We start from the raw sequence: 23,099 nt of genomic DNA, 5'->3' as shown, positions 1-23,099 counted from the left end.
TATATGAGTAGAGAACAAGATCAAATCATACACTCTTCTTTCTTTTGTTCACCTTCTCTCTTTTACTCATCTTATTGCAAATCAAACCATTTTCTTTCTCTAACCAAAGACATTTTCTTTCTCAATCCTGTTATGGCATCTTCTTCCAACAATTTTCACTACCATTATGATCCCAATAACGATAGTTTAAACCAATACTTTCAAGAGAAATTTAATAACCAGTTTGAAGCTGTCGAAGAGGAAATTCTGGTCGAAAGGAAACCACATGCATATATCGATAGAAAACGAGAAGAAGGACATGAACGTTTGTGGAACGATTATTTTTCTGATAATCCGACTTACAATGCTCACCACTTCCGGCGACGGTTTCGAATGAACAAGCCGTTGTTCTTGCGTATTGTGAATCGTCTCAGTGAAGAAGTTCCATATTTTAAGCCAAAAAGGGATGCAACCTTCCGGAATGGTCTATCACCCCTACAACAATGTACTGCAGCAATTCGACTTTTAGCATATGGGACTGCATCAGACTCGGTTGACGAATACATACGTCTTGCTGCCAGTACTGCTCGTAAATGTTTGGAACATTTTGTCGTCGGGATAGTTGACTTGTTTAGCACTGAATACCTGCGCCGACCAACACCAGAGGATCTTCAAAGGCTACTATTTTATGGAGAACAGAGGGGTTTTCCCGGGATGGTTGGAAGCATTGACTGTATGCACTGGAAGTGGAAAAATTGCCCAACCGCTTGGAAAGGAATGTATTCAAGAGGCACCGATAAGCCAACAATTGTTTTGGAGGCAGTAGCTTCACAAGATCTCTGGATATGACACTCATTTTTTGGAGCTCCAGGTACTTGTAACGATTTAAATGTCCTTGATCAATCACCAGTATTTAATGACATAATTTACGCTCGAGCTCCCGAACTTACGTACTATGTCAACGGAAATGAGTATAATTTGGCATACTATCTGACGGATGGTATTTACCCTGAATGGGCAACATTTGTTAAATCCATCCCACAACCACAACACCCGAAACATCGATTGTTTGCAGAACGTCAAGAAGGTGCACGAAAAGATGTTGAGCGTGCATTTGCAGTCCTGCAATCTAGATTCGCCATGATTAAAAATCCATCTCTTTTATGGTCAAAGGGTAAAATTGCATATATTATGAGAGCATGTCTCATACTGCATAATATGATTGTCGAAGATGAACGAGATTCATAGACACTCTATGACAAATAAGAATTCCAACAAGAAGATGGAACTGGAACTACTCCGGATCTTACATTTTCAGTAACTATGTCTTTAAATCTTGTTGCATCCATCAATGTCAATGTCCTTCAAAATAGCAGCTGTTTTGCTCATCTTTTAGTGGGTTCTTCTTAGTGAAAGAAGCGGGCCGAATTTGAGGCCCATACTGTAAAAAAAGCAAACCAGAAGAAGACAAAACAAAAATCTGTTTTTTTTGTTTGTTTGAAGATTAGGTAGAAAACGCAAAAGTTGTATTTTTTTTCTTTTCTTTTCATCAGCTATGGCGGCCGAGGATTCTGCAAACGCGAGTTTTCATTCCGATTCGAAGACTAACAATGAAGCTAACGATGTTAGTACTAATTATGACTCTTCAAAAGCATTAGTAATCCCTTCTCCCGCCGTTTGTCTCGTACGTTTCGCCGGAGATGCAGCTAGCGGCGCCGTCATGGGCTCTGTATTTGGATATGGTTGGTGATGATTTCTATTTTTCTCTTTCAATTATCTCCGTTGTTGATAAATTAAGACTCTTTACAATCTTTAGGTGTTGGTAGATCTTTGAAGTTTCTGTTTAGACTTCATTGGTGTAGCTTTTATAGTGATAGAGCATTTGCTTGCTCAAGTTTGGCTTTGTATTTGAAGTCAAACTTAGCTTTTAGTATTGTGTGTGCTTGTTTTGTATGATGGAACCATAACCATACATATATATCTAACACAGATATATAAGTTGGGGTTTTCAGGTGGTGGATTGTTTAGGAAGAAAGGGTTTAAAGGATCATTTGTGGATGCGGGTCAGTCTGCAAAGGTGCCTAATAATGATCTTATGAATTGATTATTATTCATTATATTGTTTACTGAATAAATTTGTTGTTAGACTTTTGCGGTTTTATCTGGAATACACAGTTTAGTTGTTTGTCTTCTGAAGAAAATACGAGGGAAAGATGATGGTGAGACTCTTTTCTACTATTACTCACTCCTACAACTTGTAGCATTGGCTTTGCTTATTTGTTTTAATATCTTCCATTTTGCAGCCATAAATGTTGGAGTTGCTGGGTGCTGTACTGGCCTTGCTCTTAGTTTCCCTGGTAAAAATTGAATTGGTATCCCTTCATTATCATGTACTTTGGTCGAGCTAACAACTATAACTCTCTATGATCATGTGTTTGCAGGTGAACCACAAGCAATGCTACAGAGCTGTCTCACTTTTGGTGCCTTCTCTTTCATCCTTGAAGGACTCAACAAAAGGCAAACGGCTTTGGCTCACTCTGTTTCGTTAAGACATCAAACCAAAAGTCTCCATCATGATTTACCGCTCTCCTTGGCTCTCCCGATCCCTAATGAAGTCAAAGGAGCTTTCTCTTCTTTTTGCAACTCCTTAACGAAACCAAAGAAGCTCGAATTATTTCCTCGTGCTCGTTGATTTTGTTTTCCCTACTTTTTCTTCTTTTGCTTATTGTTGCATGAGCCAATGAGAAAAGAGTTGTAACTTTATTTGTTTTCATAACAAAGTTTCTAGGACCAAGTCCAGAACTAATTTTGAAAATGTTAGTTAAAATTTCCCAATCTTTATGTGTCGCCTCCAAATGGTATTTAGTGGGTCTTCTGTTAGGATTTCAAATATTTGTATGATGATATTATTAGGTGAACTAAGTTAATTTTAGCGTGGTTTTTGTTTGTATTTGATATTTTTATTGTTTTAATGAATTTTCTTAAAACGCCCGAGTTGTAAACAGAATTTGATTTGAAATAATAATGAAATAAATTTGGGGTTTAGTTGATTGATTTAATCTTGTGTACCAAACGATTTTTACACTAGTTAATTATTTTGAAGGATTTGGCGTTATACATTTTTCATTGACCACAAGTCGTGGTGATAAGTGTGAAAGGCAGATGCAGGGACAAATCAATTTGCATTTTCTAAATGGTTTAGGTATTGTATGGATACATGATCCAGATTGAGAAAATAGCTCCTATAAGTGATTCAATCAAACCAAACCTTTTTAGCCTCTTTATAAACAATCCTTTGGTTCTAAGTTCTTACCAAAGTGATTTGGAGAAGAACCGTAACTAATAACACAAAACCATGGTGGATCCTCCTTCATTTTCTTTTCAGATGGTTTCACTTTCTTTCTCTCCCATCATCATCATTATAATCATCATGACATAGACATTACACATTATCATCATCATCACTTGTTCCCTTTTTCTTGCTGACTTGCGTTCTAAGGCTTGATTGATGATACTCAGACTAGTGGATGGGCCAAATCTTAAATCTATGCATAAGCTTTTTAATGCATTCAAGTTTTTTTTTTTTTTTTTTTTTTTTTGTCTCATTTTATAATATCGCTTAATTTGTTATCTTTTTGTAATCTCTATATATATAAAAGAGAAATACAAAATCGAAAATTGTCAAAAATTTCTAAAATTGTCATTCAATTAGTTATGAAGGAGAGTGTTTATTGAAATTGAGAAAGGTAATTTTGTCAGAAATCAACAATCGACATTACCCGACCCGACAATGATCTGCGTCCTTTCACTTATAACCCGGTTTGTATGTCGTTGTTGGGCTTCACGTGAATGTCGTTTTGGCCTGTACGAAAACCACCAAAAAAGCCTTCCCCATTAGTTGTTTCACACATAATCGAAAGAATATACCAATGAAAAGAAATCTTCAAAACTTAATCACCACAAAATCTCGATTCTATTTCTATAAAAATCATAACTATCCAATAAACCAAAATTCCATAATCAACGCTCAAATCTTTCGTCATATATTGAATATTTCCCGTAAATCAACCATCATTCATTCTAAGTTGGCAAACTATCCTTTTCTGTTAAGCGTATCCAAGTTTTTTTGCTTTCACAAAAAACTAACATTCATACTTTTTTACCTAAACTACTATTCATCTATAAATATGATCATCAAACTCACTCTGTAAATCATCAAACACTTACCATTCCTCCTTTAAAAGTCGCTTAACACACAAAAAGTATTGCCAATGGCTGCAGCCTTGGCATTCCTTTGAGATGTTAAGCCTTAGAAGACTTCATGGAAAGTTCAAGTTTGGATTCTTCATACCTGGAAGACGTATACAGCAAAATTTGGTGAAACCTTGGGCATGGTATTCGCTGACGTTCAAGTGAAGTGAGTATAAAGATTTTTTTTTAAACTATCACCATTTTGTATATATTCTTATAAAACTAAACAAATCTAATGTTATTTCAGGGTACAAAGATCCACGCTTCCGTGAAAAATGACTTGATGAACCGGTGTGGAAATAAGATCATTCCAGGAGAGTGGAGATCAGTTGAACATATTCCCTTTGTAAATTTGGGATAACATTCCATCTTTTAAAAAAAACAGATTTTGAAATTAAGGTCTCTTTGATTCATATTAAAACCTGAGTTAAGTTATTTGAGATGATTACTTCAACGAAAACAAACTTACAAAACTCATATTCGATTTTGAAATTGTATAAACCCCAAATTTTGAATTTGGTTTTTCATGATTATCAGTATATAATCGGAAATTATTGTCATCAGATTTACACAAAATTTTTGGGTGATGTTCAATTCGAAAGGTATATGTTATTTGAATTGCGAACTGGGTTAAATTTGAAGATCAACACATAAATTATAAAACGAAGTTGTGAATTGGTTAGATACGAACCTCGGATCAACCAGAATCGGGTGATTTTGTTGGAGTCTCATCTTTGATTAGACCTACACAATAGAATCAAGTATGAAAACAAGAGAAATTACAAGAAGAAAGAATAAGAAAAGAGTCATAAGAACTTAAGAATAAATGGAAAAGAAGAAGAAAAGAAGAAGGGAGTTGTTGTGTCGTAAGGTGGAAGAAGGAAAGTTGTATAGGCTTTAGTGTAGAATTGAAGGCCCAAATAGTAAATGAGTTATTTTGTCTTGTTAAGAGAAACAATTAGAGTAAATAGGTTAAGATAAGTTGCAGTATAAATGTTATCCTAAAATATTATTACATATTTGATTCATGTATAGTTTAAATATCTTAAAATAATTTATAATGTACGTACATTAATTATCGGAATTTGAGTTTTTCTTAAAAAAAAATTGTTGTAAGTATTATATCTCATATCTCATATCAAAAGATTTGCAAATGGAACATTATTTCTATAAAAACTTATAAGTTATTAATGTCGTAAAGACACTAATGTAATATATGTGATACTATAAAGAGTTTTGATGTATAAAAACTAAATTACTTACGAAATATAAAATATATTAATTTAAATAGGAAAATATTAATTTATATTTAAAAACAATTAGATTTCTTTTAATTATTTTTAAATATACTTTAGAGGTCTTTCCTCTTGGAATTAGCAAGGGTTATTGAACATAACATTCAAAACACAATTTTAATATTTTTTATTCCTAAACAACTAGAAGGGGTCTTACAGTCACATAGAAGTCTATACGGATTGCGGGTTTTAGTAGATAAGCCTATGCGGGTCGCGGGTTTAGCGGGCAAGCCTATGTGAGTAGTAGCAAGGCCATACATATTACAAATCAGACAAGCTAAAATGGATGCGGGCTGATACGTTTGACATATATAGATTACATAAACATAATAAACACAAAAATAATAGACAAAACGATATAAAAGTTTAAGAAAGTGTGATTGTGTCAAATATACCGTGCATCAAAACCGAACAGAAAAACAAAATATATTTGATTTTCATTCAATACACACACAAAATATATAAAACATTTTATTTTACTCTTTGACCCAAACACGAAAGACAAATCATTAACAAATATAATATATCTAACAAAATAAAAAATATATATATATGCGGTGTACCGCGGGTTTAAAGCTAGTGATTATAGTAATATGTTAAGTTAATTATTAACCAAAGATTCACATAACATTTGAAGAATTACTCGTTCTTATTTTAATTATTGCTAATAAAGGAGCTATAAATCAAATGGGGATGTAGCTCAGATGGTAGAGCGCTCGCTTAGCATGCGAGAGGTACGGGGATCGATACCCCGTATCTCCATCTTTTTCACTTTATTCTTTTTTGACTTTTTCTGACTTTTATTTTCGTTTCCATTTGATCGTGTCTAACATTGCTGAGAAAACACTTCTGTATTCTTCCCTTCGTTCCTTTCTATATTTTTAATGAATATATGCAAAAGTGTTTTAGAAAAAGGAGAACTTTTATATAAATAACCATTAGAAAGCCTGTTTAGTACAAAAAGCAAAGCTAATTTACACAGAACTTGACATCATTAACCCATCTAAAAAAATTGATACAAAGAAAAGTGTCAAAATATTCCAAACTCACAGGTCACCAGAGGTTCGACGAACTCACTTACTCACTATCCCGAATTCTTGTTTTTAGCAGCCAAGGCTCTTCATGATCTCCTTTAGCTTCTCAATCACAGCAGTTGGATCTGCACGTGAGTTCGCCAGATGCATAGCGTGATACTCTAAACCTTTCCACTTAGCTATAAGCTCGAAATGAGGTCTCTGAAACTCGACGCTTATAATCTCAAATATCGTTGTGTTTGGTGTTGCAGACACAATGTGAGTCAGTCCTGCTCCGTGAGCTCCTATGATCACTGACGCGTCTTGGATGGCTCGGACTTGATCTTTCATCGACATATGTGCAAACAAGCCATTCACAAGGTTAATCCCGCATTTGGTCAGACCGGTGGAGCCAGACGCGACCCAATGGTGCAAAGAGTCAAACACTTCTTCCTCGTTGATGAGCCGAGACTGGACTTTCCCGCCGTGACGAGGATGGGCTAAGTAATCTTCACGGCGGACAAAGAGAACATTATGAACAGAGGATGATGATGAAGATGGCGGTCTTTCCGATGAGCGGTGTCTGTTGACAGGGAACCCAAAAGCTGCTCTGATCATTTCGCCAAACTCTGATATCCTCGCGGTCCTTTTATCGTCCGGGTTTTGCCAAAGATTTTGAGCTGATTCCCCCTTGCAATCTATATCTCCGGTCAAGCCCTTGAAAAGCGCGGTTTCATATCCCAGCGGTGAAAGAATTGCATGGCGGAAACAAACCGGTTTCGTGAAATTCTTTGCGTATCTGATTCCAGAAAACAAAGCTGTCCATGTTTCTTCTAGCTGTGTCTGCAAAAGGGTACACAACATGGAAATGAAACTCCTACTAGATTTCTTTTTATTCAGTAAACCCACAAACACATAAAAGATCCACGTCCTAAAACCAAGAGCAACTGCAAGCCTAAAGATAGTTGGGGAAAATGAAACTGGACTTTCTCTACTCATGACCATGGAAAAGAAGAGGAGCATACCGTGCAGTGTCCATCAACAAATACAACGTGTGGTCGATTAGGCAAACCGGTGACTCTAGAGGAAACATAAGCGCTATACCAATCTGTCACGGTATGGAAGAGATTCGCGTACTCGAATCGAGTAATAAGCAAGGTTGGTTCTTCCACCCACTGAGGCCAACCAAAACAAAACCAAATATCAATCAGCAAGAGAGTTACATATGTTTTAAAGAAACTCAGAAACCACAACCTAATATGAACCAGTGAAGAGATTAATTTTCATATTCTCAATCCAAGCACAGTAAGATTTCATCTTCCAAATTCGTACCAAACAATTTAGATCCAATAAAGAACTTTCCAATTATGCATTGTTCACCAAAACACAATTGTTAACTAGCAGATTCTACCAAGACATACCAATGAGCCAAAAAGATGTGAACAAACCTCTTCACAAACGAAATCTTTGGAGTCAACAGCACGAATCGAAGCAACCAAACCCCTCATTGTATGTCTACCAATACCACCTTCTTGAACATATTCATTCAGCAACTCATCATTCACCAGCCGCCGAGAAATCACATCATTACCTCCTCCACCACCAATACGGCGGTGTCTCTTAAAACCTAACCGTGAAGAAACCTCTTCCGCCACCTCAAACGCACCATCTCGAAACTCAGGAAGCTCTTCCTCCTCTCTCCTCCCCATAACTTCCTCTAACCTCTCACCACCTCTAGACATAACAATCCGATCCGGAACCATCCTCAGATTCCTCCCTTCGCAAATCGAACTCTGTAACGTCTCGCTATAAAAACATCGAAACCAGCTTCCTTCTCCTCCTATCATCGGCTTAAGGAAGTCAACTCTCTTGGTAAATCCACTCCCGAAATAGCCTTCGCAAGAGCGAGTTGGTAGATTCCTCTGCGGCGGCGTCCATGGGAGGTAAGAAGGTAAGATCGGCCACGGTTTCTGAATCGCTGATTGATTATTATTCACTGAAACGTGAAATCGCACCAAAGATATATGAGGATTCGGCTGCTCCGGTGAAGAAGAAGAAGAAGACGACGACGAGTGAAAAACAAAGTAGATGATGAGAAAGAGAGAGTTGAGAAGTAACATATACAAAAAAATCTTCAGAATCTTCGGATTCCGTTTACTCATCTCTCTCTCTCTCTCTATCGTCTCCTTGATTTGCGGTTTTGAAGAGTAAGAGAGCGAGCAAATTTTGAAAAACCTCTTTTCTATTTTTAGATTTTCATCGATTTCTTCTGACTCGATTCTGAAGTCAAATCAATCAACGGTGAAAGGTATAGAGTCAGGTGAGACTTCATCGACTGTTTCACCGGAAAAGTTGCTGGATTTAAAAAAAAAAAAAAAACGTGAAGATGATGAATCGGAATTTTTGTGAGTGTGGAGATTTATTAAAGCAGAAGATTCCATTCATTCTTTTTTGACTAAAAACAAAAACCAAGATCCAAATTAGACCGAACCGGACCAAAATTAAAATCATAATTAAACCGGGAAGTAAACCAAACGTTCGCGAAACGTTTCCATCTTTTTGTCAAAAGAACCTGTGCATGTTACTTTTTCTCACTTTCATCCTAATCACCGACTTAAATCAAAACAGAACAAGAAAAAATCTGCAAATTCTTCTGTTTTCTGGTAAGCATTGGTTTTGGTCTATAATCCTTTAATTACTTGCTATACTGTTTAGAATCATGTCGTAAGGTTGTATCTGTTATAAGTTGAAATTACGTTTCGTGTTTATTTTGGTAATTGATTTGTTTTGCCAAGTCTCTGTTATGAAATTGAGTGACAAAAGAGGTTGAGAGTCTTCTCTTATTCAAAGTAACATAACTATATTTAGATTGTTTTTTGTTCTTCCTTAGGTTTTTTTTTTTTTTTTTCTGTCCCAATATCGACTCTGAATTTGACCTTGGTCATGTGGTTTTCTTGTTCTCTTTACGATTTTATTTTTTAAGAAATTTTGTGTTGTTCGTTTATCTTTATTGATACTATTAACTTATAATTAAGTGCATGTATTAATCTCAGAAAACGGAAGCAAAGTTGATACACAGATTCTTCCTTATTTTAGATAGTTTTTTTTTCCTGAAATACGTTGAACGAAGATTTTAAATGTGTTTTATTTTCTTCTTTTTTTAATTTGCAATTTGATTTGTTAAAAAGATAAATTTCCATTTATCTAATCAGAAGTTCAAGGGGTTTCCTTTTCTTGCGCTCCAAGTTTTTCTTATATATATATGTATTCACAACTCTTGTAACGTAATAATCTTCTCTCTTTTGTTATTTTCTAGGTGATCGATCACACATCTCCTACAGAAGAAGAAGATCAGAAGAGAAACAAACAAAAAAAAAACTCGATTAAATGGATCGTTTGAGTAGAAGTTTTCTTCTGTTTCTATTGATTTTACTTTTAGATTATCCCTTATCATGCCACAGTTGGGGATGGTTCTCTTCTTCTTCATCGGAAAAGACAGACTCTTCTTCTTACTCTAGGTCGTCTCATCAGAGATCCAACCCCGATTTCTCCATTGAAGTTTTCAGTGACCAGAAGGCGGTTCGTGTCCTTGAAGACGCTAAAAACAAGCTTGTTGGTCCAAACAGTTGCTGGCAAAATGCTTATAGACACCTCTTCTCTGGCTGCAGAGAAACAATTGCCACAGAAGAAAAGAGAAAGAGGTTTGCTTGGCATTTAAGCGATTGCTTTTTTAAAGACTCTGGGAGACCTGCTTTTCCAACTTGTAGTGATGATTCAACGATGATGAGTTGCCTTAAGAAGCTTGATGATCATGAGCATAAGATCTATCTCGAGTTCATGCTTGAGACCAACACCATCTGCCAACAATTACAGTAAGATGACTCTCTCAAAGATGAGATTTTATTACTTTTTGATTTGCGAATTGGATTCCTAATTTGCTTCTTTCTTTTCTTTTTTTTGTATGGCAGGAGTTACGCGTTCAAGAACGAGATAGAGAGACTTGTGAATGAGCTGAAGACTTCAGCTCAGAATACAGAAGATAAATTGGATATCTTGGAGAGTAAATCTGATTCTTTAATGCAGAGCTCGAGCTTGATTCATGATTCTCTAGGGTCAATAGATGCTCGGGTTCAAAACGTGGCTCAGGTTACAAACACCATAGAAACTCGTATGAGTGAACTGTCTCAACAAACTGCAGAAATATATCAAGAACAAAAGAGTATTGCAGAATCACAGATGGAGCTAATGAACGGTCAAGTGAAGATGAAAGAAACCTTGAAAGATGTAATGGAGATGTTCAGTAATGCGTATACTAACATCCAGGAAGGAGTTGATAAGTTGAAAAGTGATACAAAGCAGATGGAAGGGGAAATAAGTGTACTTGGAGAAAACCTATCAACTAGAATGAATGATTTGCAGAGTAAAACTGATGACATTGGAGTTAAGGCTGGTAGCTCGTTGGATAAACAACAGAAGCTTTTAGATGGCCAATCCGTGGCACTTGACGGTATTCAATTTCTTACTCGGTTTCAGTCTGAGGCACTGCAAGAGAGTAGGTAAGTATCAATTACATTAGAGCAGTTTTACCTTCAAAGGCAAGACTTTTTTTTTCTAACTTTTGCTGCAACTTTTGCAGGAATACATTGCAACGGTTGAAGGAATTTAGTCAGGAGCCACAGGAAGATCTTGCAAAGCGGCAAGAAAAGCTTCAGGAGGTTCATGATCATCTGTATGAAAATTCAAAATCAATGTTGGAAGCTCAGGTCAGTCCTCTAAACCTTTACACAATACTTTAAACACATAATCAATTTTTTATTTTTAACAATTTGTTTTTTTTTCAGGTAGCGTTTGAGGCAAAACAGGCAAACATGTTTGTGGCTTTGGATAAGTTGTTTGCTTTGCACAATGCGATGCTTCTCGAGTCCCGAGTGATTAAAGCCTTCTTCATCTACTTCTTGTCAATCTTTGTCATCTACATGTTTACAAGTACAAAGCAAACTTATATCATAAGGCCAAGGCTTTACATTGGTAAGTCTCATAATTCCAAATCTCTTTCCTCATACTATATTTATAACAGTGGAATACACTCGTTTTAACAGACCTTTTTCATTTGGCTGATACAGGTTTGTGCGTTACCTTAGCATTAGAAGTGGCAAGTTTACGCTATGTAAATGATGCAGAACGTCAAGCATGGATTATAAACCTTTTGAGGTCTTTATTCGCTGTTCTTGCATCAGCTCAGCTTCTTCATTCTGTTTTCACATACAGGTATGACTAATTAAAATGCTAAAAAACAGGATATGTTTTTAACAAACCAAAAACTCAGAAACTGATCTTATACTCCTCCTGTCTGAATTTGCAGGGACTATGACGTACTAAACCACCAGATCTTGTTAGGATTAGTTGACAAAGTTAATAACATGGTAAGCAAGAGAGAGATCTCGTGGGATGAAGAAGATACAGAGAGCGAGGTAGACTGGACATCTTGGATCGATACAGATCTAACTGATGATTATGAAAATCTTGGAGATGCTGATTTTAAAACTCCACAAGTGATCAAGAACAAACCGGATATTACTTCTATGACGATGACTAGAAGAGTGTATAACTTGCGTCCGCGGTAGACGGCAGCAAAGTCTTTTGACTCTATATAATTGTATGCTATTGTGTTGTTGTAATAATGTATTATGATATTATGTATCCTACATGCCTTGACTACTACTTTAGATACAAAAATGCATATATATATATATATATATATATATGTGAGTTTGAACTTGTGGAGAAGGTTTTGCAATTTCCCAATCCCATATTCATTGCTCCATATCAATCAATCCACAAAACAACATTGTTATCCACTAGTAAACAGCATTACAAAATTCGATTTTAGCATCATTACTCTCAATGCAATACATTTCAAAGAAGCTCTTCATCTGTATACTAATAATGTATTCTTTAATTATTGCAGTAAGCACCGAAATTATCTAATTTAATCCAAATACATACATCAAACCCTAGAATGAAACCATGAATAGTCTCAATTGAATCCGAGATTCACATCCTTGCCTTACTTTGTTAATCGATGGACGAATCAGATCAGGCGTGCTTGAAGAGCTTCATGCTAAGCCAATGAAAGTACACAGCAACCATTATAACCGGTAGAGTTAAAGGAACCAAGAAACAGTAGTAGTGCTTATCATTCGACGCCATGGCTATTGCAAAGACGATTCCGAAGAAAGAAACAGAACCAATGATCACAAAGAAACATCCCCAGAAAATCTCCGTCTTCATCGGAGGATCTCAAGATATGTGTTGAATTAGTTTTTAATTGGTCTCACGTCATAAGGGCTTAGACTAAAAAGCCCAGTTTATTTTATTTGGATCCCGTAATTAGTCTAAACTCTTTACGTTTAAGACACCAATATTATACTGTGTGTGTGTGATGTGCTGAAAGAACATAAAGTCTTCATAAAAACTATAATGGTGCACACACAAGAAAGAGTTTTTAAGAACGTTACAGTGAATAATGTTACAACAACAAATGGAACCCCCCAATCATACAAATTTACGTCCAAGAGTTTTTAAATTAACAAAGATAAAAGAAAGAATATGAACAGACAAAACCCCAACAGAAACCCATCACTTTAAAGAATCCCCAAGAACTGTTAGGAGGAAGAAAAAAAGTTATGAGGACTGAGTCAAACCTCACAAAGAAAATCCTAGCGGTGCGGGTGATCGGATCAGTGTGATCACATAAGTAGAAGAGAGGCGATAACCGTAGCAAATGCAGAGAGGAGAAGAGATAGAGTGACTCGGGTTTGTCCGTTGGGAGCTTTTTCACCTGTTGTTTGAGGTCCAGGGGTGGTGGTTGGGGCTCTGGCTGTGACCGGAGGTAATGGTGGTTCGGTGACATCAGCATCTGTGAAAACTGGGTTTGGTGCTTCGGCTGGAGGTAAAGAAGCAGGACTTACGATGGTTAAGAGGCCACCAGGCTGAACTGGGATCATGTAAGGAGGTGGGTCTTTGCGGGTCAAGCACGTGTTCCCTGAGAAAGAACATCAAAAACAATCAAAAATTTTAAAACGTTATGGGAAACAGTAAACCTTTTTAAGCCATTCTTTTGGTTTTCACTTTACTTTTGTATCTTGCGGCTGTGAGAGGGAACTCAGTGATGGCTCCATTGACACCAGCTCCAGTAACATGCGAGTTTATCTCTACGGTTGCATCAGAGAAGAAATCATATGGTTGAGAAACAAACTCATTCCGGAACACTTCAACATAAACGGGAAGCTTAAGCTTCTGTAGCCTTTCCACTAGATTGGTTTGTCCAGTGGTGAAACTTGGGCTGCTTGGGAAAACTGATTTTTTTGTGATGACAATAGCGTCTGCAAATTTTTTGATGTCTTCTATTGCAGAGTCTAGGATATCGCGGATGGCTTCTTCCACTTTGTATACTGTCTCATACCGGCTCTGTTTCTTGAAGTCGACCAAGACTGAGCTGTTAGTTGACTGAATCATTACTCTTGTGGTTGTTGTCTTGTTGCTGTAACCAGCTTCCGTGAGTGAATCGAGAGTTGCTTTAACAGCGTCCAGCCCTTGCTTCTCTCGCAGGTAAGATGCATTCTGAAGCCAGCAAATCATAATCGTTGTAACCATTACAGTAAATGAGGAAGATCATGTTTATGCTAATAAATCGATAAAAGTCTAAAAGTGATTGTAGAACTTACCTCCACACTGATCAAAACGCCGACGAGAGTGCTTGAGTTCTTTGCCAAGTTCAAGAAATCAGAAAGTGAAACAAGCTTCCCGGAACTTCTCTCCCTTGGATTCCTAAACAAGTTGAAGTCCTTGTTGTAGGGGTTTTCAATGGCAGCTGCAGACAGATGGGGAAAGAGCATATTCAATGACATCTAAAAGATAAGACTGGTTTTGAGATAGATGCATATACGTCAACAAATAATAACAGACATATTACGTTTTTCTTATCAAGGGACGTATGAAGTTGCAACAAAACACTATTTTGCATCTACTTGTAACCCCTAAATAACTAGAAGACGAATAATAATCTGTTGCGGACACCCTAAAAGAAGTATTGTGCAGCTAACTCGGTTATCCGAAGAACACTTTTGGAGCTTCTCTCTTCCCTTAATTATTATCATCAGGTCTAATAGGAACATAGGTGCTCAAACATGAAAGAAAGGTTTCAAGGATCTACCAGACCAACACACTGCCTAGAGTGAGAATGCCAAAAGGAGAAGACAAACTTAGTAAATTATGAGGAAATCTTACGTCTTAAGGTCTGAATCTCAGACCATGCCAGATTAAAGCTGTATATCCCAGCAAGTGAATTGAGCTCAGGAACAGTTGCAGAGCGGTTTCTGAAAGGACTTTGGACAACGTTTGTGCTCTCCCCAAGATTAATTGAAGTTAAGCAAAACGGAATCCCGTCTGATGACATTTGAAGAGAACAATCTATAACATCAGCACCATCTTTGATAGCCTTTGAATAGGCCAAGTCAGTACAGCCAGGGTAGTCTCCACTTGCTCCATTTTTGGATATAACAAGAAAATCCACTGTGACATGAACCATATAGAAGATGAAAAATTTAAACCGTTAGTTACTGTGACATGGTAGTAATAATGTAGCCAGTAAAACACATATGAACAACTCTTCACATACCTTGTGTCGAAGCATTAGTTCCAAGATGGGAGAAGCAGTCTGAGGAATAAGAAAAGTGAAGAATGGTTTAACTTGAGTGGTTGTAGTTTCTCTAGCAATACTAGAACAAATATATAATAAGTGAATGTGATACAGAAGAAAGGGATTTACTTACCAACAGCCGAAGATGCGGTTAGTGGAAAATCAGATAGCAAGCCATCCACGGAGAAATCCCCATTGTCCACGAAAGATAAGTACTCAGCCAATGGATCAAAACTGTAGTTGTATGCAATATCAAAATCGTTTGCAAAACCTGATGCATATACTTCTAATCCTGCTTTGTGAGCATCTTGAACAACAGATGTATGGGGAAGCAAGTATTGGCTTTCAACCGGCCATATGTAAGACTTGGGAACAAGAATTCCTGAAGCAAAAGTCTTGATGAAAGTTAGGTTCCCCGCAAGAGATCCATAGGTTTGGTTGGTTGACACCTCAACATCATCTTTCTCAAGAAAACGGAACACAAACTTTGGCCCCTTGCGTCCAAAACGGCTACCAATATTCCGAAAGAAATTCACCTCAGGGGAAGAGAGATAGTTAATAGTCACAGTTTTGGAAACTGATAGCAGAAAGCTGCTTATGCTCAAATTGTGTTGCGCATAGAATGCATCGTGCTGAATAAAAGAGAAGCCATGTTAAAGTGAGCTGAGATTTAAAACTGCAACCATAAAATAGGAAAACAGCAAGAAACTTATTACTGACATACGAATTACCTGAACATTTAACCAAAAACTCTGGGGTTTCAACTGCGTAGCTATATCTTGAACTGTTGATATCGTGTAACTGTTTCCATCAAACGCATTTGATCGTGATAATATTCCTCGGATCACTGCACAGGTGAAAATGATTTCTATGAAAATACAAGAAAGGTACAACTTAATGAACAACATCAAGCAAATCTAACTATTCTCAACTCAAATTGAGTCTATAAAGATTGGATCAAATGTGCAGAAAACTATCCCCTAAAACATATGATATTTCTAAAACTAGAAAATGCAATAGTCCAAGGGATTAGAATGTACACTCAAGATCAAAAAGATGCAGTGAGAGTGAGACGTTGAACTTACAGAAAACGCTTGTGAGATCCTTCAAACTGAAATCAATGGTGAACCAATCTTGAGTAGGGACTCCATTAAGCAAGTAAGAATTTGTCCGTTTAGGGTAAACTTCTTGAATATTGGAAGCATTCATCATCTTCACATCAGGGAAGCAAATCCCAAAAGCATCTTTAGTTAGTTGCAAATCACACCAAAGAACAGCATCAGGCACACTAGTCTGCCCTACAAAACTGTAAGCATCGAGACTTGAATCTGGCAACAACCCAGAAAACCCACCACGAGCAATGATACGAGGAGCATCTCCTACAAAAATAGACAAATCAAGAAAAGATTCAAAAACAGAACCAAAATAGCAAATAAAAAAACCATGAAAACAACAAAAAGCTTCGATTTTTCTAAAGATGAAGCTCAGAAAAACCCCCAAATTTGAAGAATCAAAGTCAGTGACAAAGGAAACACCTTTTGTTCTGTTTTCTTCAATTCACAATAAAAGGCATTGAAAGAAAAAGAAAAAGAAAAAAGAGAAATAGAAGGAGATGAAGATAGAAGAGAACTAACCAGTGAGTGTCTGCCATGGACTTTTAGATCTTTGAGCAACGAGTTGAGTAGAGAGCAGCAACTGGATCAAAAGAAGAGCTAAAAGTAGAAACTTTGAAGCTTGTAAACCATGCATTGTTGGATTTGGATTATAGCGCATGTATGTCATATCGGTACACCAGAGTTGTCCCGGCGGCGACTTCACCAACTTCGACTAAACGAGATTTACTCAGAGAGAGAGAGAGAGAGAGAGAGAGAGAGAGCTTTTTTTTGGTTTCTGGGATTCGAATTTATATATATTGATCGTTGATTATTTTAAAAAAGGGAAAACAAAAAGACCTTTATTGTACTTTTTCATTTTTTTTTTTTTGACATGTTTGCTTGAAAGAACATATCAACTAAAAAGTCTAAAATGTGTGTGTTTTTAGTAATAAATCTCTAATTAGCTGCCAAAAAAAATAACTAGAATTATGTTTTCGTATTCAGACAGAAAATTTTTGGGAGTGAAAAAACTTTGAGTTTCTCTTTAGAAAAAAGAGTTTAAATTCCATGCAACTATTTAATAATTTTTTTTTAGTTATACGTCACAATTTTAAATTAGAGAATATTTTTTATTTTGATTAAAGTTGTAGAAAGTAGAAGAAAAAAAAGTTGTAGAAAGTAGAAACCAATAATTAGGCATATATAATGTTCTAGAATTTTTAATAAAATTAAATAAAAGAAATGCGTTCTACATTAAATACTAAGACCTACTTTATATTTTCCATTATAAACGACCTACTACTTATTTCCAAAACCAGCTATAAACAACAAGCATGTACACACTATATAATGCATGCAATTGCGATACACCTGTATCAACTTTTGTGTTGTACCACCATATAAAAAAAATATGGATATGAGGCCATGTTATGTAATGTTATAGGCTAGTGATTTTTTTTGCTTTCTTGGTTGGTGCTCAACTGCTGATGGCGGTGGAGTGGAAGATCGATTGAAACTAAAGGATAGCAACAAGATTCACCCGTCACCATCACATCATCCCATCATCCCAATACGCGCTAAACGAAACGGTCACGTTCTGCTGCCGTGCGTGACTTAACCAGTCTTGGTTTTAGCAAAACTATAGACGGTTTACTGGTTATACAGTGAACTTGATGATCTTGTGAATCGCAGCAAGAATAGTTCTTTAGAAAAAAAGAAAAAAAAATGATGAATATTGCAAACTTTAATTATTAACATTTAGTTTTGGGCCTTAATAAAAGCCCACGGTGCCGTATAATTCCAAAAAGCCTCACGTTTACTCAGTCTGGTGACACTGGGAAACATGCCACGTGTCTTTCGTCTCCTCGCCACCTGTAACGACCGCCTTCTTCATCGCAGTTCAAATCTCTCACTTCACTCTCTCCCCTCTCTCTCTCTGTCTCTATCGTTCTCTGTGCCTTGTTTTGGTTTTGCGATTAGGGTTTGTTAACGAATCAACATCGACGAAGTTTTGTGAAAAATGGGTGTTGGAATTACAGAGTTTTTATGGACGACGAATGAGCTGGCAGCTGAACATCCTCAGGTGATACCAATCTCAGTTTTCATAGCTATTCTCTGTCTCTGTTTAGTTATCGGCCACTTGCTTGAAGAGAACCGATGGGTCAATGAATCCATTACCGCCATTTTAGTCGTAAGTCTTCTTAAAATAAAAATTGCATTTTTTTTTTCGATTTGAGGTTACACAAAGTTTTGAGCTTTTTGGGCTTTTGTTTTTGTTGTAACCAGGGAGCAGTATCAGGGACTGTGATTTTGCTTATTAGTAAAGGAAAAAGTTCTCATATTTTGGTGTTTGATGAAGAGCTCTTCTTCATTTACCTTCTTCCTCCTATTATTTTCAATGCTGGGTAAGCAAGCTGCTAGCTTACTCTCGTTTTGAGTTACTATCTTGTGTTGTTGATGGAGAGACTTGAGTGATGATTTTTTATTGTTTGGTTTGTGGTGCAGATTCCAAGTCAAGAAAAAGAAGTTTTTTCACAACTTTTTAACCATCATGTCCTTTGGGGTGATTGGTGTTTTCATCTCTACTGTCATTATTTCGTTTGGTAAAAGAATTCATCCTTGTATGACTTGAATTGACCATGTGTTTCCAAATTTGCTGTTAACAATTTTATAATCTGAACCAGGGACTTGGTGGCTGTTCCCCAAGTTGGGATTTAAGGGGTTGAGTGCTAGAGACTATCTTGGTGACATTTCTCACTGAACTATGTTTCTTTCCATCGTTTTGTTAAGATGGTTTATTACTTTCCAATTTATGAGTGGATGATTTCTTGTCTTGATTCAGCCATCGGAACGATATTCTCGTCCACTGATACTGTTTGCACTCTACAGGTTCTTGATTTAAAAGATTATTTGTCTTACCACTCCTTTTCAAGCTTGTTTATGTTTTAACATTGCATCTTAACTTTTACAGATTCTTCATCAAGATGAAACACCATTGCTATACAGCTTAGTCTTTGGAGAAGGAGTGGTGAATGATGCAACTTCAGTAGTACTGTTCAATGCCGTGCAAAAGATTCACTTTGAAAGCCTCAACGGTTGGACTGCTCTGCAAGTGTTTGGAAACTTTTTGTACCTCTTCTCCACAAGCACAATTCTCGGAATTGCTGTAAGCTATTGAGTATGCGTATTTTTTTACTCTGTTTGAAGCATATCATGAGTTTTCTTAGAAACCTGAATGTCTTGCAGGTGGGGCTAGTAACAGCTTTTGTCCTTAAAACCTTGTATTTTGGAAGGTAATAATAGTACACTAAACTTGAAAATTTGTCATCTCAACCTTAATTTGATTGCTGTCAATAAGTTCAGTTGCATGCTTCAAATGTGCCTTTATGCTGATTTCGTTAATTATATGGTTGCTCACAGACATTCAACAACACGCGAACTGGCGATCATGGTTTTGATGGCTTACCTTTCATATATGTTGGCTGAGGTAATATACTCCATTACTGCAATAGACCACTAGTTAAAAATCAACTTGAATCAAAGACTGGACTCATACTTTTTAAGTGTTCATTTGGATTTTAAAATTCAGCATTTTTATGTTTTAACTCTATGTTCTTGTTCTCTTGCAGCTCTTCTCATTAAGCGGGATTCTCACTGTCTTCTTCTGTGGTGTTTTAATGTCGCATTATGCATCATATAACGTGACAGAAAGTTCAAGAATCACTTCCAGGCAATGTTTCAGACAGTTATATTAATTTCTCTGAAACTCAATTTGCAGGAATTGCTTTTGTCTGACTGTTCATCTCTATTTTTCAGGCATGTTTTTGCGATGATGTCCTTTATTGCGGAGACATTCATATTTTTGTATGTTGGAACAGATGCTCTTGATGTTACAAAGTGGAAGACAAGCAGCTTAAGGTATAGCGTTTAGGACGTTCTGTCAAAACAAAACACAGCATTATGATATGAACCTCGTCTATTTCTTCATCATGTTTCTTAAGCTGTGGTGATGACATGCAAGTGCTGAAATCTCTTCCTTATAAAGAAATAATATAAATCATCTTCTTGCAGTGTTGGGGGTACTCTTGGTGTCTCTAGTGTCATAACCGCATTCGTATTGCTTGGACGAGTAGCATTTGTGTTTCCGCTCTCAGTCTTAACAAATTTCATGAATAGACACACTGAAAGAAACGAGTCTATCACATTTAAGCATCAGGTTTAGCCTTTGCTTCTTTCAGTTTTATTTTCAGAAGCATTACAGCTCGGCTCAAAATCTTAGAATGAATGACCTGAGAATGGCAAAGTTTCTGTTGTAAAGTTCGCTCTTTGTATACTTTAAAGGTGATCATTTGGTGGGCGGGGCTTATGCGGGGTGCTGTCTCAATTGCTCTGGCTTTCAAGCAGGTTTTTCTGTTTGCACATTCATATGATCTCTACAATATTTCTTTTACATTATATTAGTAACGTTTCCATTATATCTCATTTTGGTATATGTTTGATGTGGCAAGTTCACATACTCCGGAGTTACGTTGGATCCTGTGAATGCTGCCATGGTCACCAACACCACTATTGTTGTCCTCTTTACTACACTGGTAAAACAAATAAAACTTCCTTAGTATGTGGCCCTGCTCAAAGTTTTCTACCCGCTTAAAGATCAAAAGACTTTCTTTGCCATGTGACGAAACAGGTCTTTGGTTTCCTCACAAAGCCACTTGTTAACTATCTGCTTCCTCATGATGCAAGTCACAACAACACGGGAAATAGAGGTAACCGCACTGAGCCAGGTTCCCCGAAGGAAGATGCGACGCTTCCTCTTCTTTCGTTTGACGAGTCTGCTTCCACAAACTTCAATAGAGCTAAAGATAGTATCTCCCTTCTGATGGAACAACCTGTGTACACCATTCACCGCTACTGGAGAAAGTTCGATGACAAATACATGAGGCCTATCTTCGGTGGACCTCGTCGAGAAAACCAACCAGAATGCTAGGTATGCCCTCTATTATTACTACAAGTTACTACTCAAAATATAATTTGCAGCAAAGGCACCTCGGCTGATCAAGAATGTGTAACCGAATTTATAAGTACGTCCGGGTAGAGATGCTTACAATATTCATCATGATAAGCGAACGATTCTCTGTTTTTCTTTTTCAGAATAGTTTTGAGACCTCCGCGGGAAGGACATGATGAGTTTAGTTTTTTTGGATAATCAAGAAAGTAGGATAGTTAATGTAGCTATAAAACAATATTTCAACGTTTTCGTTAATGTATATGGTTCTTCTATATACATAAAGTGATTGAAGATCATTGCAAGTCTGTGATTTATTCGGATCAGAACTTTAAAGATATATTGTAAATAAGAGACTTCAGATCAGTTGCAGGACAAGATCAAGCAAATTCAGACGGTCTATCTCCAACTCAGTTCTTTGAAGCTGCGTTTACAGAAAAAAGAACAAAATAAACGTGAGTCTTTCTTTACTTAATATCCGGATCCTACTAATCTACCAGTTTCTAATAGTTCCATGGTACTTTGATTTACCTTGGCAAGCTGTAGGGATTGTTGTAACGCCACATTTGCTCAGAAGATCCTGTACTTTAGACGGGTATACCCCTAAAACGGGGAGGTAAGACTTGGATCTGCAGATGCATTCCAGATTGGCTGCTTGGAGGACTAGACAGCATTCTTTGCTTGGAGACGGCGGGTTGTCTCCAGTGACGGCTGGACGGCAATTCTCCAAATAATTTGCGTTGATGTTACATGCTGGAATGCTCGTAGGCTTTTCCATCAATACCAAGGCAGCCAAAACTATTGCAAGAGCTGCAAATTTCAGAAAGGATCTGGTATTATTCTTTTCCATTCTCTCTTTGTCTACCTCTCTCTTGACTAATACCATGGAACCCTTAAATTTGTTAACTTTTTTATAAACAAATTAATGCTAAGGTGGAAGCTAGAAAGGTCGTATGACATGGGTTGAAGAGTCTCTAGTCTTTTGTAGTCAAGTCGTCACTAAAGTTGAAATGGTAGTTAAGTCGTCTTTTGAGTGAAAGCTAGCGTATGTTATGGGTTGAAGACTCTTAAAGTCTTTTGTAGTAAGTCGTCCTTTAAGTTGAAAGGTCTGCAAATTGCAAACAGACACATGTGGGAGCTTATGGTAAGATTTCCTCTCTTTTAACAGAAAGAACAGTAAAATCCTGCGGTTACTCTGATTGCTTACCTTAGAAACAGGAGGGAGGACTGTTTATACCACACTTGGCTAGAAGAGGCCTGACCTTAGATGGGTTAATCCCGAAACTGGAGAGATAAGGCTTGTACGGGCAAAGGAATTGTAGATTAGCGGATCTGGCCACTGCGCAGCAGTCCGGTCCAGGAGCTGGAGGGTTGTTTCCAGTGACGGCTGCACGGCATTTCTCCAAGTCGTTTGTGTCGATGTTGCAAATGGGAATGCTTGTAGCTTCTTTCACCATTGTTAAAACTATCGCGAGAACAGCAAATTGCAAGAGGATTATGGTGTTGTTCTTACCCATTCTCTCTTTTTTCTTATCTTCACTCCCTGTCAACTCTATTTTGATTTGTGAAACTCTCAAATGTAATGAGCTTATTATATAGCAACGTTAACGTTAAGTGGGAGCTAGTAAAAGCGTGGAGTCACGGTTTTTTTTTAAGTTGCTGTATGAGTTAAACGTGTAAACAAACAGACAAATGTGGGAGACTTTTGGTGAGATATAGGTCTGATGGCTTTTGGTCGTTTCATCGAGTCTTGTCCTCGTT

General features: G+C 37.0%; 7 protein-coding genes, 1 non-coding gene and 1 pseudogene across 21 annotated transcripts; 5 read left to right on the top strand and 4 right to left on the bottom strand.

The window, feature by feature from the left end:
• Positions 1 to 101: 101 nt before the first annotated feature.
• LOC104761590 (mitochondrial import inner membrane translocase subunit TIM22-3) lies at positions 102 to 2,814 on the top strand. 2 transcript variants are annotated; one of them, XM_010484696.2, is made up of 5 exons: positions 102 to 1,721; positions 1,992 to 2,056; positions 2,126 to 2,198; positions 2,283 to 2,336; positions 2,421 to 2,814. In XM_010484696.2, the coding sequence occupies exons 1-5, from the start codon at positions 1,535 to 1,537 to the stop codon at positions 2,669 to 2,671; spliced, it is 630 nt and encodes a 209-aa protein (XP_010482998.2). In that variant the 5' UTR covers positions 102 to 1,534; the 3' UTR covers positions 2,672 to 2,814. The 2 variants fall into 2 exon arrangements, with proteins under 2 accessions (XP_010482998.2, XP_087353610.1); XM_087497484.1 differs by having other exon boundaries at positions 1,528 to 1,721; positions 1,992 to 2,042.
• LOC147923015 (uncharacterized) lies at positions 133 to 828 on the top strand. The gene has a single exon (XM_087497869.1). It carries the CDS (start codon positions 133 to 135, stop codon positions 826 to 828), a length of 696 nt encoding a protein of 231 aa, XP_087353995.1.
• Positions 2,815 to 6,214: 3,400 nt separating the features above from the next.
• On the top strand, positions 6,215 to 6,287 carry TRNAA-AGC (transfer RNA alanine (anticodon AGC)). The gene has a single exon. It is a non-coding gene; the product is annotated as a tRNA-Ala (tRNA).
• Positions 6,288 to 6,428: 141 nt separating this feature from the next.
• LOC104761588 (beta-1,2-xylosyltransferase) lies at positions 6,429 to 8,977 on the bottom strand. The gene is made up of 3 exons (XM_010484694.2): positions 7,987 to 8,977; positions 7,564 to 7,713; positions 6,429 to 7,381 (listed from the first exon to the last, which is right to left on the bottom strand). Exons 1-3 carry the CDS (start codon positions 8,698 to 8,700, stop codon positions 6,629 to 6,631), a joined length of 1,617 nt encoding a protein of 538 aa, XP_010482996.2. The 5' UTR covers positions 8,701 to 8,977; the 3' UTR covers positions 6,429 to 6,628.
• A 154-nt stretch (positions 8,978 to 9,131) lies between these two features.
• On the top strand, positions 9,132 to 12,381 carry LOC104761587 (protein GAMETE EXPRESSED 1). The gene is made up of 7 exons (XM_010484693.3): positions 9,132 to 9,201; positions 9,855 to 10,410; positions 10,507 to 11,094; positions 11,175 to 11,301; positions 11,380 to 11,566; positions 11,662 to 11,806; positions 11,901 to 12,381. Exons 2-7 carry the CDS (start codon positions 9,926 to 9,928, stop codon positions 12,160 to 12,162), a joined length of 1,794 nt encoding a protein of 597 aa, XP_010482995.2. The 5' UTR covers positions 9,132 to 9,201; positions 9,855 to 9,925; the 3' UTR covers positions 12,163 to 12,381.
• A 605-nt stretch (positions 12,382 to 12,986) lies between these two features.
• On the bottom strand, positions 12,987 to 17,579 carry SVL1 (SHV3-like 1). Its single transcript, XM_010484692.3, has 9 exons — positions 16,874 to 17,579; positions 16,325 to 16,618; positions 15,971 to 16,086; positions 15,373 to 15,871; positions 15,219 to 15,257; positions 14,828 to 15,112; positions 14,266 to 14,411; positions 13,675 to 14,161; positions 12,987 to 13,583 (listed from the first exon to the last, which is right to left on the bottom strand). The coding sequence occupies exons 1-9, from the start codon at positions 17,019 to 17,021 to the stop codon at positions 13,288 to 13,290; spliced, it is 2,310 nt and encodes a 769-aa protein (XP_010482994.1). The 5' UTR covers positions 17,022 to 17,579; the 3' UTR covers positions 12,987 to 13,287.
• A 662-nt stretch (positions 17,580 to 18,241) lies between these two features.
• Positions 18,242 to 22,993, top strand: LOC104761583 (sodium/hydrogen exchanger 4). Of its 12 annotated transcripts, none has more exons than XR_015588134.1 (17): positions 18,242 to 18,524; positions 18,620 to 18,738; positions 18,839 to 18,936; positions 19,018 to 19,077; positions 19,176 to 19,222; positions 19,305 to 19,499; positions 19,580 to 19,626; positions 19,754 to 19,820; positions 19,963 to 20,063; positions 20,150 to 20,251; positions 20,405 to 20,549; positions 20,675 to 20,737; positions 20,842 to 20,925; positions 21,021 to 21,320; positions 21,706 to 21,793; positions 21,885 to 22,171; positions 22,551 to 22,993. XR_015588134.1 is itself a non-coding variant. In XM_087497480.1 (15 exons), exons 1-14 carry the CDS (start codon positions 18,354 to 18,356, stop codon positions 21,318 to 21,320), a joined length of 1,599 nt encoding a protein of 532 aa, XP_087353606.1. In that variant the 5' UTR covers positions 18,242 to 18,353; the 3' UTR covers positions 21,490 to 21,637. The 12 variants fall into 12 exon arrangements, 1 of the variants encoding a protein (XP_087353606.1); XR_015588129.1 differs by having other exon boundaries at positions 22,507 to 22,993; XR_015588135.1 differs by having other exon boundaries at positions 21,879 to 22,171.
• On the bottom strand, positions 21,563 to 22,224 carry LOC104761584 (putative lipid-transfer protein DIR1). The gene is made up of 2 exons (XM_010484690.3): positions 21,870 to 22,224; positions 21,563 to 21,762 (listed from the first exon to the last, which is right to left on the bottom strand). Exons 1-2 carry the CDS (start codon positions 22,222 to 22,224, stop codon positions 21,749 to 21,751), a joined length of 369 nt encoding a protein of 122 aa, XP_010482992.1. The 3' UTR covers positions 21,563 to 21,748.
• On the bottom strand, positions 22,395 to 22,855 carry LOC104761585 (putative lipid-transfer protein DIR1 pseudogene; annotated as a pseudogene). The gene is made up of 2 exons (XR_015588140.1): positions 22,546 to 22,855; positions 22,395 to 22,446 (listed from the first exon to the last, which is right to left on the bottom strand). The product of XR_015588140.1 is annotated as a putative lipid-transfer protein DIR1 pseudogene (transcript).
• Positions 22,994 to 23,099: the final 106 nt, after the last annotated feature.

The sequence above is a fragment of the Camelina sativa genome, chromosome 18 (genome assembly GCF_030686135.1).
Source record: "Camelina sativa cultivar CO46 ecotype springtype chromosome 18, ASM3068613v1".
NCBI lineage: Eukaryota > Viridiplantae > Streptophyta > Magnoliopsida > Brassicales > Brassicaceae > Camelina > Camelina sativa.
The sequence above is the reverse complement of the archived record's forward strand: the minus strand, read 5'-3'. Positions and strand labels throughout refer to the sequence as shown.